The sequence below is a fragment of the Bos grunniens genome, chromosome 14 (assembly GCF_055505025.1).
Source record: "Bos grunniens cultivar Pamir isolate PY7600 chromosome 14, Bosgru_T2T1.0, whole genome shotgun sequence".
NCBI classification, from domain to species: Eukaryota; Metazoa; Chordata; class Mammalia; order Artiodactyla; family Bovidae; genus Bos; species Bos grunniens.
The window spans coordinates 27,567,059-27,587,505 of record NC_141178.1 but is presented as its reverse complement, the minus strand read 5'-3'; the positions used below and the strand labels follow the sequence as shown (position 1 = coordinate 27,587,505).

The following is a 20,447-nucleotide window of genomic DNA, read 5'->3' as shown; positions in this document are numbered from 1 at the left end:
CCTTCCTTCTTTCCTTCCTTCCTTCCTTCTTTCCTTCCTTCCTTCCTTCTTTTTTTAACTAACATGAGACAAAGGTTTATTACCTACTGAGTCCCAGAGGGGTTAAAAACTTGTCTAAGGTCATGCAGTGAGAAAGAGGCAGAGGACTCAAATCTGGTCTCTAGGACTTGAGAATTCTTGTCCTTTATTAAAGTGCATCTTTCCATCACAAATCTTTTTTCAGACTTTGGGAACCTCATTTCATGTTCCTGCTCTCCTTTGAATTAACATCACATTATGGCAAGCTAGTACTGACACTTTTGAATAGAAAGGGACACAGTGTTTCTACCAACCTACCAACTTGGAGTCATTTCTCCAGTCTGGACTTGCTAACTCTCCCCCCACCAGCTCTTCCTGAAACTTTTGGCTAGTGTAATTGACACCAGGGACTTGGGAAGCCAGGCCTGTGCTCTGAACTTCCAGCAGCAGCCCCAGCTGTTTGTCAACAAGCTGAAAGCATCCTATCTCAGAGGACTGGTGCCCAATCAGAAGGCAAACAGAAGGTATTTTATGAGAGAACAGTCGGTATTAGCCTACCACAGTCATCCAGAAATAGCCAGATATGATGGCGTTGAAGGCCTAAAATGCCATATGTCACTTAGAATCATATTCTCATTTTAACAGTGCTATTTTTGATGCATAGTCGATAAGCCTGAAAGCAAATACACAAAAATGCTAACAGAAGGAATATGGATAATTGATGTTGGGGCAATGAGATGATGAGTAATATTTTTGTTTTATTTGTCAAAATTTTAACTGTGTGGTTTTAGTACCTTTAAAAATAAACATTAAAATTTATATTTTTAAAAGCATTCTTTTCTCTCTGATGAAAGAGTTAGAGAGGACAGATGAAACATGGGCAGGTGAAACAACATAGACCAGATTCCCAAATTCTGGGTGTATCTTCTTCCAGACTTTTCTGCATGGATTGGAAAAGAGCTGCGACTACATCGCTGCTGTTTAGTCACTACGTCATGTCTGACTCTTTGCGACCCCGTGGACTGCACCTTGCCAGGCTCCTCTGTCCATGAAATTCTCCAGGCAAGAATACTGGGGTGGGTTTCCATTTCCTTTTCCAGGGGATCTTCCCCACCCAGGGGTCCATCCCAGGTCTCCTACATTGCGGGCAGGTTCTTTACCACTGAGCCACCAGGGCAGCTACATAGCAAAGACTAAATTTATTCACTAGATCACATAATTTCTGGTGATAAAGGAAAATGGTTCACAGGAATGGCCTAGGAGGTGGAAATAAAGCAGAAATCAAATGTGTCCTCAGCTCCACAACTGCAGAAGTAATCCCTCCACCCCCGACCAGCAGTGCCTCTAGCTGGTGCTTCTAGGTTTCCCCTGGGCTCCTGTAGCTGCCATCATAGTAGTTGGCCTCTAGGGGCGCTCTGCTCCATTTTGCAAAACCGCTCTGGTCCTTCCAGGAGACAATCTCGAAACCCTCCTCTTTCCCTCCAATCTTATAGCAGAAATAAAGGAAGAATTACTGTTAAAAATATAAAAGCACATTTACTAGAAAACTGAAGGGAAAGCAAATTCATGGAAATAAATGATACAAGGGAGAAAAGATTCTTTTATCTTAATGTAACAAATCTAACCACAGACCTGCTTTCTGAGAGTCCAGATTATGACATTTTTTTCTAAGCCTAGACTGCTGTGGATGCTGAATGAGTCAGTCAGAGCCTTTCAGCTGAGGGACCTGTTCTGCCCCTGCCAGGTCTGAGGAGAATCTCAGCCTTCACTCCTCATCTCTCTAGGTAGCTAGCTAATCCCAGTGAGTTCATGCAGCTTTGAAAGGCCCAGTCCTGCTCACACTGTCTGGTTTTCCTTGGTCTCCTGGGAAAGAAAGACCCAGAATTCAGCCTCTGGATTTAGGCCTTCCTATGTCGACCTCACAGAAAACTTCCTCTGCCTTTTCTGGATGTCTGGAGATTCACACATCTCCCTGTCTTGTCCCATCATTTGAAGTATCTCAAGGCTCAGTTTCTCCTATCTGAGTGGCATCCTTGACACTCATACTTTCTGGGCATCTTAATCTCCATCATTCTAATCTACTGTCCCAATAAGCATACTTGTCCATCTGTGTTTCCCCAGTTTGTTCGATACAATCACCATACCTGTGTCTTTGGCTAATATCGTCCCCGATTCTCACAAACAAAAGGCCACAAACAGACAGCTTTGGGGAGGATTACCTCATGTCTGCTGCCCCATCAGGCAAGCAGAAGACTGTATCCTTACCATCCTTCAGAGACTCCAACCCCCAACTTCTGCCTCCCCACCTGGAGTTTCCCTTCATCCCTGTTCTTCCTCTGAGAGCTCTCTCTGAAGACTCCTTTGTAGGGCAGAGATAATCGACACACTCTGAACCCAATGAATGTTCCAGCCAGTCTTGCCTCAGGTACCCACTCCCCCGATTGCTTCAGATACTCTCTGGACCCCCTCCTCAGGGAGTGACCTCGCAGAATTCTACCCACTACAGTTTCACAACATCAAAATCCCTTAACCATATAGTAACGACAACACATAGGAGAAGAGGAGGGTTGAATCACTCACACATGCTCTTATGGGAAAGCAGGCAGCTCTCTCCCTGGTTAAGAAAAATATGGGTCTCCACCCCACCACAAAAAAAAAAAAAGAAGAATCCCAGGATGCCCCAGAATGCAGTTTCTTTTCTTCGTGACGTGTTATAAAGCACGTCAGCCGCTCCTTGTTGCTGTGCAGATCACCCAACATCGGGTCACTGAGACAGACGGCAGCACTGGCTCACACCGCTGATAGGATTAGGAGCTGGTGCTTTGTCAGCCCTGACTGAATCTGAGGGAGCCCCCAGCATTCGCAGGTGAGCTGAAAGGCAGAGTGAGCGAATGAATGTGGGGGACCGGGAGGTATCTTGGTTGAATGGTGCAGATTTTTTTTTTTTTCTCTGTGCCCGTGCATTTGTATATTTGTATTGTCTTTTCTGTGAAGTTTGCAGTCTGGGGGCTTCCTGTCAAGAAAAACCTGTCCTTTATGACTTATCTGGTTTCAGGGATTGACGACATGCACATCACAGGATTTTGGGGGGGCTCAAATAAGATTATACATGTGAGAGAGCTCTGAAAATAGAAAGTTGTGTGCACATGAAAGGCATGAATCATTTAATTGCAAATTTCACATAAGCCAAACAGCAATTAATTTACCCTAGATGTGGGAACATAATTACATAAACACATCCCTTGTCTCCCAATCTGCCGTACCCTATCTCTCCTGTTCTTCCTAGGTCTGGGCAGGGGTATTATTTATAATCTCGAAGAATTCCAATGTTCAAAGTAGTTATTTTCTAAAAAAATCAGCATTCTAGTCATTTCTAAGGGAAAAGCCACAAAATTCGAAAACCAGAGAATAAGTATTAAAGTAGAGGATATTTTTGAGCAGATCAGAGCTGACTATATTATACTGTATTAGATTATCTCTCTTTGATGGTGTGATCCTAATGTTATAAGACACTTCTCTTAATGACGTGAGAAACACTTGAGTGAAATTAAAGGCAAGACAGATATTAGCATTTGTAAAACTTGCCTTTTAGAACAGCATAAAAACAGGCTTGGGTTCCAAAAGTACAGAGCTAAGAGGCGTTTGAACACTAAATCACCAGCCTTTCCCTTAGCAGGGTTGCTATGGTGACAACAGGGCTACAGCACAGCCTCTCAAGGCCTGCACTTCTGCAGTAAAAGGCTTTCACTGAACACATGTTGGATTTTTTTAAGGCACACACCCCATCATCAAATACAAAGACATATTGGAGGCAGCTTTATCTGAGTCATTTTCTAAACAGAAGTTGTATCTATGTTCTTTATCTTGCACTGTTGGGCCCCTTAAGGGGTTAGAGAATTCACTCATTCATGATTCATTTATTTGACTGTTAAATATGAGTGCCTACGGTGTCAGGTGGAGAAGGAGATGGTAACCCACTCCAGTGTTCTTGCCTGGAGAATTCCATGGACAGAGGAGCCTGGCAGGCAAGAGTCCATGGGGTCACAAAGAGTTGGACACAACTGAGCAACTGTCACTCACTCATGGTGTCAGGACCTGTACTAGGCACTGCCTACATCCCTGGTGAAGACAGACAAATAAGTAGGGGATTCTGATACAAAATCATAACAGCTCTTCCCAGGTGCATTGCATGCAAGTGTCCTGGAAGTATGTAAGGGGAGTCTTTTGGGGAGATCAAGGGAGGTTTCCTGGAAGAAGGTGTTTCTAAAATGAAACTTAATGTATCTTTAGGAGTTGAGGAGGATGGGTAGTGGGGTACAAGAAATGCTCTAGACAAAGGGACCAACTATGTGCAGTAGTCTAGAGGGAAAAGAGAACATGATACTTCCTGAGAACTGCAAGTGCTACAATTTGAGGGGTGTCCATTTGTATGCGGAGGGGGAGTGGCAGGGGCAGTGGATGGAGGGGTGGCAGTGGCAGGATTGGTGAGGGGAGGGAGGATCTCAGAAGAGCAGTGGAGAGAAATGAGATGGGAGACGTACACAGAGCCAGACCAGGAAAGGCCTTTATGCCACATTCAGGAGTTTGAGTATTACTTGGAGGACAACTGGGAAATCATTAATGAGTTGTAATAAAGAAGCACGGCTAGAAAGGCCTTGTGGAAAAATTGCAAAACTGGCAAGAGAGGAATTGAGAGGCAAGGTTGGAAGGAAGACAACTTTAGTTAGACCACTATTGTAATAATCCAGGACATTTGTGGTTTAGTCTCTAAGTGAAGATAATGCGGTCAAACAGAGGCTAGAAGTAATCAGATCCAAGACATTATTTCTAGGGTAGCATGAAGATCATTTGTGGTTTCTGCTATTTGGGGGTCATAGGAAGGAGAAGTCAAGAATGTGAAGTTCTGACTTGGACAACTCAGTGGAGGGTGTTTCTGCTTTTACGCTCCCAGATTTAATTCTCAAGAGGGACCTCAGAAACACCTTAACAGTTTGACATTAACAGTTCGATACTGTCTGACAGTGTATGTCCTTGGGCTCATAATTTGGGCCCATAATTGTAGGAGTTCTGGAATGTCACTTTCCTGAAACCCATATCTAAGATAGCTATGAGCTGTTTAAAAGTATGAATTAATCACCTCTCCCTGACAAAATAAAAGTCTTAAGACTTATCAACTTCACTGCTTAAGAGAGCTAAGTAGATTGAAAAGACACGAAGATGTATGTAATAAAACTTCTTTATGGACATAGAGGAGGCAAATTGATTTCACTAATCTTCTGATTTCAAGCTCTTTCTAGACTCACTGTACATTCCTAGACTTGAAAGTTGAAGACTCAGAAAAAATGCTTTTTGGAGGACAAACAAGATGGTTCAGGTTCAGACCTTCAGACTTTTAAGGACCATCGTCCTCCCGTCCTCCCTAGAACACTGGATGTAACAATCAGACTGTTCTCCATCCACATTGCTACTTATAATATTCGCCAATTCTGAAATAAAGGGCCTCAAAATTATTATATGCAGACTTGCATTATCAAACTGAAGTGTAATAAATCAAGGCCCACGACCCACACGATGGATGATCCCTATTCAAAGTCCTCAGTTGGACAGGTTTTAGAGCTTTTTTTTGAACGTATTTTTCTTTCTCAAATGCTTTTTCTATCATGTAAGAGGATGCAGCAAATACTGAATGGAAGAGCTGGAGGAGACTTCACTGCCCTTTGGAAAGTTCTGTTCAAACAGTAGGTACAGCTGTTTTTTTTAATCCTTCTAGCTACACTTGACGAGGCTATTAGTATTATCCCTCAAATTTAACGAGCATAAACTTTTAGTTCAGAGAGGTCACTTTAGGCATATAGGCACTTCGCTAGAAGCGAGAGGAGTGCCGCCCTGAACCGGTTTTCTGAGCCCGAGTGAGGCGTCGCCAGAGCCGCGCGCCGGGCACTCACTCCCGGCGAGCGGGCGGCGGTGGTTCGGAGCTGAAGAGGGGGCAGCCCGGCTTCCCAAGCCAGCCGATCTCTCCCTGCGGCTGTGCCGCGCCGCCAACGCCAGGCCCTTCTGATGCAAAGCCCCCGAGGAGGAGCGCAGCCTCAGAGATCCTGGAACCCAGATGCTGTGTCAGGCCTGCAGCAGTGGCTTGCCGGGGGTCCGGGTGGGGGGCGACCCACCCCGTCTCTCCGGGGAGGTAATTGTGCGGGAAGCTGGACGCCGACAGAAAACCCGGAGGGCAGGGAGGGGCCGCCAGGCAAAAACTTTCCTCTGGTACAGGTTGGCTCTCCGTGATGTCACAGCTCTTCTGGGTTCTTCTCTGCCACGTGCACCCCTTTCGAACCCCATACCAGGTGCCCAAAAGGGGGTGTTGGGCTTCTCCGGGCTGAAGATGCCCCGAGCCTCTGTCCGCGACCCCTCTTAGGGTCGGGCTCGGCAGAGCTGGAGAGGCGCGGGGATCTGGGAGGAGAGCCCGCGGCCAAGTCGGGCGGGCGGGGCGCGCCGAGGAGCCTTCTCGGGGGCCGGCAGGTGAGGGAGGTCGGGGGAGAGGGAGGTGCGACGGCAGCTGCGGTGGCACCACGTGTCCGGCCGGGGCGGGGCGGCGGGGCGCGCCCTCGGAGCCCAGCGCCAGCGGCGGCGGCGGCGCGTCGGCCCCGCAGCAGCGGCCGCCCGCGGCGCGCTCCGGCTTAGCGTAGTCTCCTCGCTCCCGGTGCCCGCAGGTGCCACCTCCTGGACGGCGGCAGCGGCGGCGCGAGGAGCCGGCAGGCGGCAGCGCGATGGGACCCCTTCGGGAGACCAAGGTAAGGAGGGCACGTCCGAAGGGCTCGATGGCTGTGTCAGCGAGCGCCGGAGGGAGAGGAGAGGTGGGCACTGCGGGGAGGGACGCGGATCAGGTGAGAGCTGGAGGGGTGACCTTTAGGATTGCGGTGGACGGGGACGACGAGGTGGCGAGCGCGATAAGAAGGCAGGGGACTGTCGCCCAGGTGATGAGATCCGAGACCCGGGAGATGGGGAGGCAGTACTGTGTTTGGAGGGTTGACACTGAGGATTAAAAAGATGGACTCCGAAGGGTTAATCCCATTCCCTGAAATTGGAGATTGGGAATCTAGCTCTCAATCGTCGTCCTCCGTGTGTGATGTGACTAAAAAGGATTTGATATATTGGTGACTGAGAAATAAGGACTCCAGCATTGGTTCAGCTTCCGCCTGGTGCCCAGCGGAGCGGCTGGCGTGTGATACCTGCTGGGTGACAGCACAGATTGCAGGCTGGGTGCGGCTCTCGCCCCTGGATAGGGCGGGTGCCTGAGCGACCTCGGGAGTTACCGGCGGCTGGGACTTTCCCTTCAATTCCTGCACTGTGAAGGCCTCTCAGAGGTGTTTACTTTGGCAGCGACCCTTCCTGGTAAGCCGCGTGGAAATGAGCAGAAGGTCATGTTTCCACACAGTGTTCGTTACCTAATCCAAAGCCCTTTTTCAGTTGCAGAGGTTGGAGGGAGCGATGGGTTTTTTCCTGCAGAGAGCCCGTCCTGGGAGTCCATTTTAATAAGGGAGGGTGGGGGTGACCCCGACCGACCAGCTCTGGACTGCAGGCCCCCGTTCTGCTTCTAGGTAATGTGCGGCAGTCTTGGCTGAGCATCTCTGCCTCTTTTAGCTTCAGTTTCCTCATCTGTAAATAGGGACGCAAATTAGTGTGCTCTCTGTGGCCTCCGTTGTTGGAAAGACTAAACAAAATGATGGCTGGCAAAGCACTTTAAAAATGGGAAAATACTGCTGAGATACTGCTTTGGGGGCATTTTCAAAGCCCTCTGCACTTGATGCTGTGTTTTGAAGGAGAGAGACAGGGAGAAAAAAATGTCTTCATCTGAGTGTCCTGTAAGGAAAACAAAAGCTAAACATGATGAGAAAGGCGGAGCCATCTTACCCGGTATTGAATTTTTGTTTGCTTTTCTGTTGGCAACAAGCCTTGTGTACCAGGATATTAATGAATAATTAAAATCCTGGCCGGAAGAGGGGGTGCACTTGAAAGATAAGGTTGCATGATCTATCTAGGGAAACTGTTTCAGGTATAGTGGTCTGCTTTGTCAGGAGACAGGAAAACAGGAGTCAAATTGTCACAGCTAATTCAGGGAAAGCAAAATGGAAGTCTGGAGGAAATCGAGTAATAATCAGAGTGTGCTGAGTTATAAAGAGCCTTTGAGAGAGCTGAAAGCTTGAATGTGGTAGGAAAAGCCAGAGTGGCAAGGTGAGTTAGACATGTGAGAAAGGAATAGCCTTCCTGCTAGCAGCTGAAAGTGTGTGTGTGTGTCTGTGTGTGTGTACACACATCCATGCTGCAGCGTGTGATCTTCAATAAATTAGAAGGCTTAGCTCAGTAGAAGAGTTTTGGAGCTGATTTTAGCTACTGAAACAAGGACTGCTCTGTGAAGATTTAATATTCAGAAATGTGGCTCCGCAGACACTGAGCCCAGAAGGAGCAGACTGGAGTTCAGAGCGGGCAACAAGTGTCCTTTTGTTTTCTCTCTGATGTCCGATTTGGAGAAGGAGCTGAGAGTACAGCATCATGAGAAGGAGATTGCCCGAAGCCGGATTCCCCGCTTGATTCTTCGGCCCCATCTGCCTCAGCAACAGCACAAGGTGTCCCCCGCCTCTGAGTCTCCCTTCTCGGAGGAAGAGAGCAGAGAATTCAACCCCAGCAGCTCTGGGCGCTCAGCGAGGACCGTGAGCAGCAACAGCTTCTGCTCAGGTACGGTACCCACGGGAACGAAGGCAGGAAGTGAGTACACTGCGGGTGCGTTGTGAGTGGACCTGGAGCGGGCCTCTTACAGTCTCTGAGCAGATGTCTGTTATTAGGATGAATAGTAGGAGGCTGCATCTTTTTGACTCTTGTAACCTAGGGATACAGCAGTTTCTAATGGTTCAACCCCATGGAATTTCATCCCCATTTTTATGTTATTCTAGTTGATAATTTTCTATATGAAATCTTAACTTCCTTTTTATATGACTGTAAAATATATTTCTTGGCTAAATCTGGAAAACGTAGCTTACATTTCATGCAAACAATCTTTGTAAGCCTGGGTACTTCTGTTTCTGAAATCCCCAAAGATAAAGCAAGTCCTAATGAATGAGGTCAAGATCAAGGTGGCTTATATCCCAGTACTGGCTTGACCTTGTATTTTAGAGGGAAAGAAAACAGGTTTTGAACTTACAGGCCTGGCCTTTCTATGAACCCTACAATGTGTTGGACCTTGGGCAAGTTTCTTAACCTCCTTAAGCCTCAGTTGTTACAGCCATAAAATGGGTTGATAATACCTACCTTGTAGAGTAGCTGAGAGGTTGAAAGAGACTACATACTTAAATGTATTCCTAGCGCAGGGCCTGCCCTGCAGAGGTGCTTGAGAAATGATGGTTCTTAATACGAGAACATATGTCAGTTTTGATACATGTTTAAGAAAGTTTCCTTAGAGCTGTGAGCATATTTGGTTAAGGGCACAGATCCCTTCCTACCTCCTAGAGGTACTGCATTATCTCTATCATACAAACTGAAGCACGTGACCTAGAAAGACTTATATTATTTGAGAAGCATTAGGAATTTGGGTAAAATTTAAAGGAGTGACCATATTATGATTCATGAAGAATGTTTCACAAAGGATAATTCTTAGAATTTATTTAGGGAAAATGTAATCTGAAGATTAACACATTCATGAAAAGGGAAAGATGAATCAAGGTGCTATGATTAATGCCCTAATTAAGCAGGATACAATATTCCATTGTAGTTAGTACCAGTGATTACATTTTCAGGGATTTTAAAAGCGTAGCTTTAGATTTATTATATACTTTCACAAAATAATTCCACCCAGTACATAAGTTGTATATTAGAAATACTGTGCTGCCTATTTTTAAATCCTTTTCTCCATAATGCTTCAGATTCTCTGTTTGATTTTGAAAATATTATATCAAAATATTATATTTTAAAACTGATTATTGCTGAATCCACTGTAAAATGGAGACCCACTGATGGTTTGCTTGACATTCTCCCAGAAAGAAAACAAAAGGAAAACTACTGGAGCAGTAAAAATTCCTGGAACTCAAAGTGGTGTTTGCAGAATGTAATGCTGTTTACTTTCAGTCCCTTTTCGAGCTCAGGAATCACTCTTGCTGAATGTGGATGAACCCAGGGGACTATCATTTCATACTCACACAGCTTTGTTTGCGTAACTCAATTCTACATTTATTCCTGAAATTCTCTCCACATCATCACCTTCTCTCTGACTGACTTTAGCATGAGCAGTGTTACCAGCAAAAAAGAAAAAGTTGGTCAAAGCAAAAGAAAGAGCCCCAGACAGATCTTAAAAAATATATTTGGCAAACAGATAAAATTGTTAATTTCAGCCATGAATCATTCTTTCCAAGACCCATTTCCTGGATCAACCCTTCTTCCCAGGAGCCCTGTCTCCCACTAAGGCCATAATGCTGTACATGAAAATCGAAAGTAAATATTGATCCTTGTGCCATTAACTAGCTGAGAATTGAGTGGCACAAGCGTCTAATGACCGGTGTCTATAAACCTACCTTTTGATCTTCAGTCTTGCATCCTGCCTGCAGATAAGACTCTCTCTGTTCTGGGGTCTCATCTTCCTGCTTGGCAGTTCCCCAAGTTTTGGGTTGGTGCCTTGTCATTCTTTACTTTCCTCTCCTAAGAGCCCTGGTAAAACCCCATGATGGCTTTTGAGTGCTGTGCTGACTAAAATTGACAGGAGCAAGGTCTTTGGGGTGGGGCGTGAATGATGCTTTCAGAGGTCAGTTGGTGGATGAGAAATAAATGGGTTTAGTACTATGGGGAGTATTAAAGCTGCAGGCAGTGAAGTTGAGAATGTAAAACACGTCCAACCAGCAGGGGGAAATAGCTGGTTTTAATCCAGCCACTTTAACGCTGAAGCTACAAAATATGTTGATTATCATGGCAGTTAAGTGAGAGACTGCACATGACTGTGTACATGCAAATCGTAAAAATACCATCCATTGCTACAGTGAAACTCAAATAATGTAGAGATATCTGTTACTGCCATAACTTCCTAACTTTATTGTGATCATTCTGCATTAGTTTGTTTTCTTTATTATAAATCATCACCTTTTACTAACGAGAAAGAGGAATTCTTACAATCTGGTAGTTAAATGGGAGAGAATGCTGTTGCTCAATCACAATGCAATTTAATTTGAAAATTACAGTTTTAAAACTACAAACTAGATTCTTTCCCTAAATCTGTATCAAAGGCTGTGTAAATTATGAAGAGCATCATATATCCTAAGATACTCAGTTTTTAAAAGAATAGTTCATTGAGTTTATATAAAGTTAAATTTACTTATTATAAAGGATTATCCTTTATTTTGAGAGTCTGGCTTCCCTATCATTTGTATTATAACAAAAAATCCTGACAGTGGTTGGAGTTATACTTCAGCAAAATAAATGACAACTCCATATTGAAATGTCCTCCACCCTCACGTTTTTCCTTTAATTTTGCTATCTATGAAATTAAAAGCCTGCACTATTTTCAGAGTGACCTGTCCATTTTTTACCTACTTTCTTCCTTCTCTCTCTCCACTGCCTTCTCCCTTTCCTTCCCACGGGAGCCTTGACAAGGAACATTTAATGATTTGAGATTCTGTATGCTAATTTGTCTGTTGTCTTGATCTCATTTCACAGGGAAGAAGTTGTCTGTGACCTTTTGCAATTCATTTGGGGTGTGTCCCCAAAGAGCTCTTCTCTTAATGGCTTCTTACTAGCAGAATTTCTCTGAAGAGATGCATATGCTTTGTGCGTTTCGTCAGCACGTGTGTTTTTGCACTTGGACATCATCCTCCTGTTAAAGGAGTCTATTCCTTACAGTTTGTATTTGAACTTAGTCACTGTGACCTCAGGTGGGCGCAGTTAGGTTTATATTGTGTTGGAGGCCAGGCCCTCTTTTGTGTGTATGGCAAAGAAAAAACTGCATTCTTAAAAAATGTTGACTAATGCTTTCTTTAAAAAAAAGTACCTAAGGAAGTACAGTTTAAAAAGTTAAAAAAAAAAAACCAAAAAAACCCTGTTTTTATGTCCTCTCTTTTATTTTTTGTCAGTTTTTTTAACCAATGTTTTCTCATAAAATCATCCTGTCTTCCTTCCCTCTCCCTGCCCCCTCCCCATTTTCTTGTTTTAACATGCCCATGAGAAGTGACAAAAACCCACATCTGTGATTTGTGTTCTGGGTGTGGCCCATTGAATCTAGGCCTCTGTCCATTTTTCTCTCCCTCCACCCCCCGCCTTTTTGTTGTTGTTGTTAGGGCGTTGTGCTTGTATGTTTGTCATTGTGGCCACAACTCCGGCCACTATTAGGAACTCTAATGACCTGGGTAAGTCAGTCACTTACAGCAGTCACCTGACGTGATCAGCAGCATGCCACGCAGTTCTCTTTGCTTAGCTGAGGCAATAATTACCCCGTGCAACTGGGAGGCAGATGGATTGCTGGGCTTTAGGCTAGTTCTCCTTGGGGCGCCTTGTAAACATGGCAGGTGGGGGAAATGATGCATACAGCACACCGATGGTTTTATGGGAGACCAGTGATTGCTCTGAGTTATTTCCATGTTTCTAATGTGCACACAGTCAAGTGTATGGCCTAACCCATTAAAAAGCATATCCCAGATCAATCAGCCGAACGGACAGCATCTGAGAAACTGATTCTTTGCAGTCTAATTCTGAGTAAGGTGTTTGCAGAAATAACTTCGGTAGTTACAGTGGCTGAGAAGAACTCCGTCTTTGGGTGCAGTGACCTAGAGGTAATCATTGTGGCTGTTTGTGGGAAGAACAATTACGGCAAATTACAACCTGACTAGTGCCCTGCCGAGGCATGATAATGCCTCCAAAAATCTGCTTTGCCTTGCCAAACAGAAATATTTCTGCTATGCTTTTGTCCAGTTGAGGAAACTTGGCATCTGGATAGAGTAAGCCTTTGAATATAATGATCAGAATTGAGATGAAGTGATTAAACTGAAGTGAGCTGCAGTACTGAATTACACTATAATTGAATGACTGCCAACCTGCTGTGAAGAAAAAAAAAAGAACAACTAAAACCCTAAGAATTTAGTATCATTTTAATGAGCATGGGACCTAGGCTCTGTGGCATGATACATATTTCTGATGCTTAGCTGCCTCAGCCTCAGAAGTAAGTACCTAATGAAGCAGCTCGCAAATGAAGGGCACATAGACAGTGCTTCTTTGAGGATGCGGTAACTGCAATTAGAGGGACAAGAACAAAAGGTTTTGCCATTTAATAAAAAAAAAATTACTTAGTGTGAACAGTGAAAGGTTGGAGTTAGACCATGCCTGAGAGCAAATTGTGGTACTTACTGTGAACATCCTTCATGCTGTAGAATTCTCACGTCTGTGACGTTGTTTATCACTTCAGAGTGTGGTGTTTGTCTACAGTCAGATGCCCAGGAAAGCTGGTTTAAAATGCAGATGCCTTGGCACTATCCTAGCTTGTTATTCCAGGATGGAAGGGCCAAGGAATCTGTATTTTATAGACCTTCTGGATGACTTTTACCTAGTGAAGTCTGAGCCTCTCTATTTTGCGGTCTGCATGTGTTTAGGGATTTTGTATGAGGGATGTGAGGGGTATGCCCCAGTGGCATCCCAAGATGAACAGGGATCAAAGACGGCAGAAGTGGTGGCTAGACAAGCTGTTTAAACCCATGGCATGGGACAAGGAAAATGCTTCCACAGTTCCTGGAAATTACAGCTTCTCAGTCTGTATTTACAATTCTCATGTCCTTAGTCTTAGCGATAGTATTATCTATGTCTACTTAGTGGGCTTAACTTGTGTTCAGATGGTAGAGAAGTTAAGGGGAGGAGAAAGCATTTCTTTCCTCTATTTTCCTGGATAACCCTCTTTCTGGATATACTATCTGTGGCCAGACTTTTAATTCTTTTGCATTTACTTATTTTGGCATTGGGATGATTTGAGGTACATTGGAAGCAGTTGTACTGGGTACAACATGAATGTGCCCTAAACACCCAGTAGGTTCACTGAGAGGGATGGGGAAAAAAAAGAGAAACTGAGGCCTGGGAGTAGCAAGACATTCAACTTTTTGCAAACTTCCATAAAAACGAATTAATCTAATAAGCATTTATTCAGTGCCTGCTAAGGGTCAGGCTAAGGGTACAGAGATGAATAAAACACAGGGATTAGAAAAATCAAGTATTTTACTGCCTTCACTCTGATAAAATATCAATAAATGGGATGATATTTGTGGAGGCATTTCCCACACAACTGCCTTTATCTCAGTGATTTTGTATCTGTTCGTTTTTACCCACACCCACTCGACACACACACTCCTTCCTTGTAGTTTGAGTTTGTTGCTCTGTTTATTATCTGCACTGGCCTCTCACATTTCATAAGCCCAAGGGTTCAAAGGAGTAGCATTTGTTAGTGTGGTGTAGTAGATAAACATGAGCCTTGGCATCCACGGACCTGAGTTAAAAGCATGAAATAAGATTAGAAAGGTGAGCAGGACCAGAGCAGGAAAGGCTTTGTTCACCTTGTGAAAAACTTGATCCCTGAGGTCCAAGGTCCGTACAGGAAGTGAACCCGTAACGTAAAGAGTGAGGCCACCTGGCTAGATGACAATAGGTTTGGACTCTAGAACTGGACAGTGTATGCCCCTTCTAACAATAGTCAGAGTTTTAAAAATTCAGTGCTTTCCCCCCCCACTATATGGGTCAAATAGCATACATAAGTAGCTGGATTTGGCTCTTGGACTGCTGTTTTGCAATTCCTTAATATCCTCCAGAGCCACTGAAGGGTTTTCCCCAGGGAAGGGTTTTCTAGTTTATGACTAGATTTATAATTTAGAAAAATCTTTCTGATTACATGTGGGAGATTGGATAGGAGGAGACAGAGAATGATGGTGAGAGCCTGCCTGGTTTGAAGGCCACTGTGGTGACAGTCTAAGTGAAAAATGATAAAGTAATAAGTGTGAGGACTGAAGCCAGAATGTGTGTGTCTTAGTCACCAGTTTCAAGCGGAATGCATCTAAATTTCCACTGGATGAACCCAGATGAAGTAGCAGGACTGGGGAGGAGGGTGAGTCAGGTGAATGAACTCAGATTAGGCTTTGCTGCACTTGAGATAAAGGTCTTGAGCTGTGAAGAGAAGTCAGAGATGTTAGTAGCTGAAGTCAGTCAAGGGGCTTGACACAGGTTTCCCTGCCATCTTAAAGTAAAGCATCGTGTGAAACCTTTTGTGAACAGAAATGGCATAAAGCGAAGAAGTAGTCACCTTCGGACATGTCTGGTAATAGAAATTGTTAGCCACTCAGTCGTGTCCGACTCTTTGTGACCCCATGGACTGTAGCCTGCCAGGCTCCTCTGTCCGTGGAATTCTCCAGGCAAGAATACTGGAGTGGGTTGCCATGCCCTCATCCAGGGGATATAATTGGTTTATTACAGGAAAGAAACATTCCTGTCCAGAGGAGTTCAGTGTCTAATTATCAGAGTCATCGGTGTAAGGGAACAGGCCCCCAGTGCTGTGACAGCTAGAGGAGAGCTCTCTTGCTAAGAAAATCAGAAAATATCCCACTCCGGAGTTGGTGCTTGGAAGCCAGGAAGGAAAAATAGCCATCCCGTTTATGTTTTATTTAACTGTGTGTGTATATGTAAGTGTGAGAAGTGTGGGTGAGGTGCATGTGTGTAGTGATTGGTGTGTGTATGTGTATACATCTGTATGAGTGTGTGAGGTGTGCACACACTGTGTGCCTGGTGGCAGGAGAGGTGGAAGGCTGGCGAATCAGCAAAGCATTCTGGAGGAGGTGATGCCTAAGCTCTCTGTTCATGCAACTCCAGTCAGGTTTTCCTCCTTCTTTCCCCCTGAATTGACACCTGTACAATTCTCAGGATCCTCACCGCACCACCAAACCTAACGGTGGATTCTCCGTCTTCACCTCTTCATCCCACTGGATTCCCATCTCAGTATATGGCACCCACTTCGTCTAGATAACAGCATTCCAGTTCAGAGTGAAGAAGGAATTCAGGACAAAGCCACATACCCACATTTCCCAGGACTCAACTTGACCCAGGCCAGCCCCCTGCCCCACCACCCAGGTGGTGGATTTTACTCAAGCCCAGGGGAGACAAGACTGCTGGGTGCGCCTGTACTGTTAGCTGGCTTTGCTAGCACTCACGCAAGGTAACTGCACCAAACCTCTGCAGCCCTCGGGCTTGGACTGTGGCATCTCCTGCTTTGGAGACACTGTCAGACCGCATGTCTCTCGGAGCAGAGACCTTCCCAGCTGCTCCATGCACTGCTGGGTGGTCGAGGTGCCTGTCCTCTGCTCATTGCCCGGGTTATACTCCTCCTGCTGCAGGAGGCCAGTCATGTCAGGCTGACTGCTGTCTCTTTTTAGAGAACCCTAACCAAACTTCCTAGTGCTCATCATGGGGGCTCGCCCAGCTCTCACCCGCACCTGGTAGAAACCCGTCCTTCAGCTTTTCCCTGCTCAGTGTGAATCTTCCCAGCACGCCTCCTTCCCAGCTGGCCCTGCTTCATTCTCTTCTCTTTAGCCTGGGGTGGTCCCTGAATCAGGTGGTCCCTGATTCCTTTTAGGTGTTGACAGAGCCCTCAGAATTCTTGAGACCCTGTGGACCCTAACCTGCCCTTCTAGTTGTCCTGAGGTGTGTGTGAGGGTTATTTATTCTTTAATGCTAATGATTATATGTTTTCAATTCAAAACTAAGATCTATGTGCAAACACATATGTCAGAGTAGATGTAATAACACTTACATTGCTTTTTGCTAAAGTGAGATCCTGCTTTAGTGACCCGTGATCCTTTCTAAGTAAAAATATTTATCAAACACCTATTGTGGACAAGGTGCTATCCTAGGAGCTGAACAACAGTGATGAACAACCCTGACAGGACTCCTGCCCTCCAGGAGTGTGTATTCTAGGCGGTACCTGTACCTGTCATTGCTTGTCAGTACATAGAGGTGCCCCCATTCACTGTACTGACAGCTAGGGTTCCTCTGGATCGAAGGCTTCATTTATTCAGCCATTCCTCTGTGGATGGACATTTCATCTCTGAGGCTGACGTTTCAAAATTCAGAATTTCATTTATTGAATGTCACTGAAATGAACTTTATTCCTGAGCATCTCTCTCTCTTTCCTGTGTTTGTATCTTTTTTAAAAAAACTAATACCCTGATTCATATATATTCTCTAAAACAATTCTTTTGTTTTCAGATAGAAAGATCAAGATGTAGGAATTAAACTGTATAATAAGCATTTTTTTTTCCTTAACGTACTTCAACATTTCTCCATTTCAATGCTTTACTGCATCTGATCATCGCTATCTTCAAATGCTCAATGTGAGAAAAAATAGAAAGGAAGGGGAAAAGATTTGCATTGCTACAAGAGTGTCTGCCTCTGTCCGTGGAAGTTTTCCAGGCAAGAAATACTAGAGTGGGTTGCCATTTCCTTCTGCAAGGGATCCTCCCAACCCAGGGATTGAACCTGCATCTCTTACATCTCCTGCATTGGCAGGCAGATCGTTTTCCACTTGTGCCACCTGGAAAGGGGTTTGCTACAAGAGAGGTCCCTGTAATTCAGGTGTCCTAAGAGTGGTTTCCCTGGTGGCTCAGATGGTAAAGTATCTGCCCACAATGTGGGAGACTGGGGTTCGATCCCTGGGTCAGGAAGATCCCATGGAGAGGGAAATGGCAACCCACTCCAGTACTCTTGCCTGGAAAATCCCATGGACAGAGGAGCCTGGTAGGTTACAGTCCATGGGGTCTCAAAGAAACTGAGCAACTTCACTTTCTTTCTTCAGAGTGGTTTCGGGTTTCCTTGTTATAAGGTTTTCAGGAGATCAAAAGATAGCTTCCTTGTCTGACTCTCTGTGTGTCTCTTCTTTCCGTCCTACCTGCCAGGTCCCCTCCTGCCCTGCCTTTCCCTGTCTGCTATCTTCTCCCAAAAAGGAACCTTAAAAAAAAAGGTCTTTATAAACCCATGATTTAGAAGCTGCAAATAAACTCCTATCACTAAGGAGAGGGAAGATCAGAAGCATTAGTAACATCCCTATTTTGGAAAGATCATAACCCTGTGAAAGAAAGAGCAGGAGAAATAAAAGCTTGCGAGACAGAAGAACTCCACCCCCCACCTCCCAGGGCTCACCTGTCTCCTGGCAGTGACTGAGCCAACCTGGTTCCCAATTTCAGCATCGGTTGCTCCCTCACCCAAATGCCTAGATAAATGTGTCATTATGCTACGCTGACTATTTGGACCAACTTGTTTTCCCTTCTAAATTCCCCCCGTGGTTGCTCCTACAAATGAGACAATTTGGCGCTTGGTGGAAAACCAAGTAGAAGCCTTCGTTTCAGAGAAAGCACAGGTCCCGTGAAGAGACCGGCTTGCCTCACCTTGCCTCACCAAATAGCCTCTTTTGCTGCCCAGGGCTGCACCAGAATGACTTTTATGGGAGCACTCGAGGCTCCAGAATAGCTCAGAAATCCCGGGAATGTTTATATGGGAAATGATTATTTTGTCTCCAAGAAACCAGGGAAACTTTCATTAAATAATTTCTCTGTTTTCTGCTTGGTTTTTGTGGACGTAGGTTACGTGTCTTAGTGGAGGTGTTTCATTCCAATTGCTCTAACAAGTTCACCTCCATCAGCACATACATATGCTTTTGTTTACACATCCTTCAGAGTAAATGAGCTCCCTTTGACCCCCTCATCGCCTTGCAGCTGCCATTCTACTTCCCTGTTCCTCTTCACGAGCAGAACTTCACCAACATCCTATCTCTGTAATCTGTCCTTGTCAAGCGTGGGGGTGACCACATTAGCAGATCTGACATTCTCTTATCTGCCGTCATTTTCCTTGATTTCCCAGCATGAGTCAATACAGTTGAACAAGCCTCTTTCTTAGGAAAGATGTTCCTCCTTGGCTCCTTCGGGCCCCCCTTTGAGAGTTCCTGTTGGCTCCGTCCTGCCCCTTCCAGCCTCACCGTGTCCGGATGCCTCAGTCCTCAGTCCTCTTCTCTTCCTGCCCTCCCCAAGGGCTCAGATCTTTACATCCCTCACTTGTAGGATGGTGATGCTCTCCAATCCAACCTCTCCTCTGAGCTTTGTGTGCGCACAAAGTCACTTCAGTCATGTCCAACTCTGTGCGACCCCATGGACTGCAGCCCGCCAGGCTCTTTATCCGTGGGATTCTCCAGGCAAGAATACTGGAGTGGGTTGCCACAGCCTCCTCCAGGGGATTTTCCCCACCCAGGGATTGAACCCTTAAGTCTCTTGCATTGGCAGGTGAGTTCTTCACTGCTAGCGCCACCTGGGGAGCCCCCTCTGAGCTTTAGGCTCACATATCCAACTGCCTATTTGATATCTCCAGTGTCCTGGCTAATTTGTGCCTAAGATTTAGCATATAGCAGAAGCAGAATTCCTTTTTTGCGGGGGAGGGTGAGCTGGGTCTTCCTTGTAGCATGTGGGCTCTTCATCGGCTCTTCGTTGTGGCCTGCGTGTTCAGTAGTTGTGGTACACGTTTGATAGTTGTAATACGTGGACTCTCTATTTGCCGCACATGGGCTTAATTGCCTTGCAGCATGTGGGATCTTAGTTCCCTGACTGGGGATGGAACCTGAACCTCCTACATTGGAAGGCATATTCCTAACCACTGGACCACCAGGGAAGTCCCACCAAAACCAGAATTCTTAATTTCCCCTTCTGTAAACTCATAAACCCATTTTTCTCCAACTCAGAAATGACCACCATATTCTCTGTTGCTTAAGCAAAGAACCTGGAAGTATTCTTGACCTTCTACTTTTCATTGTCATAACTAATGTATCCCCAATCCATCTCCTTTTCTCAGTTTTTACTACTACTCCCTCAGTCAAACCACTGTCTTCTCTCATTTCCACTATGCAGTGGTCTCCATGTGGGTTCACTGCTTCCATGCCTTCATTCCTAAAGGGGTTACACAGCATGGGTGTTCAGAAGGAGACTCTGGAGTTGACTTCTTTGAATTCATACCCGCAGCTTACTGTAGCCTCAGGGAAGTGGCTTTGTAGTGCTAGTTTTGTATGCCTATCTTATTCAGTTCAGTTCAGTTGCTCAGTCGTGTCTGACTCTTTGCAGCCCCGTGGACTGCAGTACATCTTGTTAGCGCCTGTCTCCAAGAGGATATTAGATTAAGTTAATTAAATTGCATTAAAGGTTTAGTGTTCTAAACATGCCTGGTTCTTAGTAGGCACTCAATAAATATTAGTGAGACCTAATATCACTAATATAGTCTGTTCTCCACAGGCCAAATGATTGTCATTTCTTGCTTAATGCGTATGATAGCTTCCATTGCACTTGAGATAAACGTAGGGTTCTTGCCTATAGTCGTGCGCATGCTCAGACTTCTGCCTCCTTCAACCTCCT

At 45.2% G+C, this 20,447-nt stretch overlaps 1 protein-coding gene across 19 annotated transcripts in view; it reads left to right on the top strand.

Moving 5' to 3' along the window:
* Nucleotides 1-2,741: 2,741 nt before the first annotated feature.
* Nucleotides 2,742-20,447, top strand: part of SYBU (syntabulin) — an 88,225-nt gene continuing 70,519 nt past the window's right edge. For 2 of the 19 annotated variants that reach the window (XM_086335375.1, XM_086335368.1), the window contains exons 1-3: nucleotides 2,749-2,884; nucleotides 6,723-6,803; nucleotides 8,544-8,745. In XM_086335375.1, coding sequence (XP_086191501.1) covers nucleotides 6,780-6,803; nucleotides 8,544-8,745 — 226 coding nt within the window. In that variant the 5' untranslated portion in view covers nucleotides 2,749-2,884; nucleotides 6,723-6,779. Of the gene's footprint in view, nucleotides 2,885-5,685; nucleotides 5,757-5,921; nucleotides 6,200-6,611; nucleotides 6,804-7,099; nucleotides 7,405-8,457; nucleotides 8,746-20,447 lie in introns of those variants that run through there. The other 17 variants (XM_086335373.1, XM_086335365.1, XM_086335374.1 and 14 more) reach the window with 13 other exon arrangements.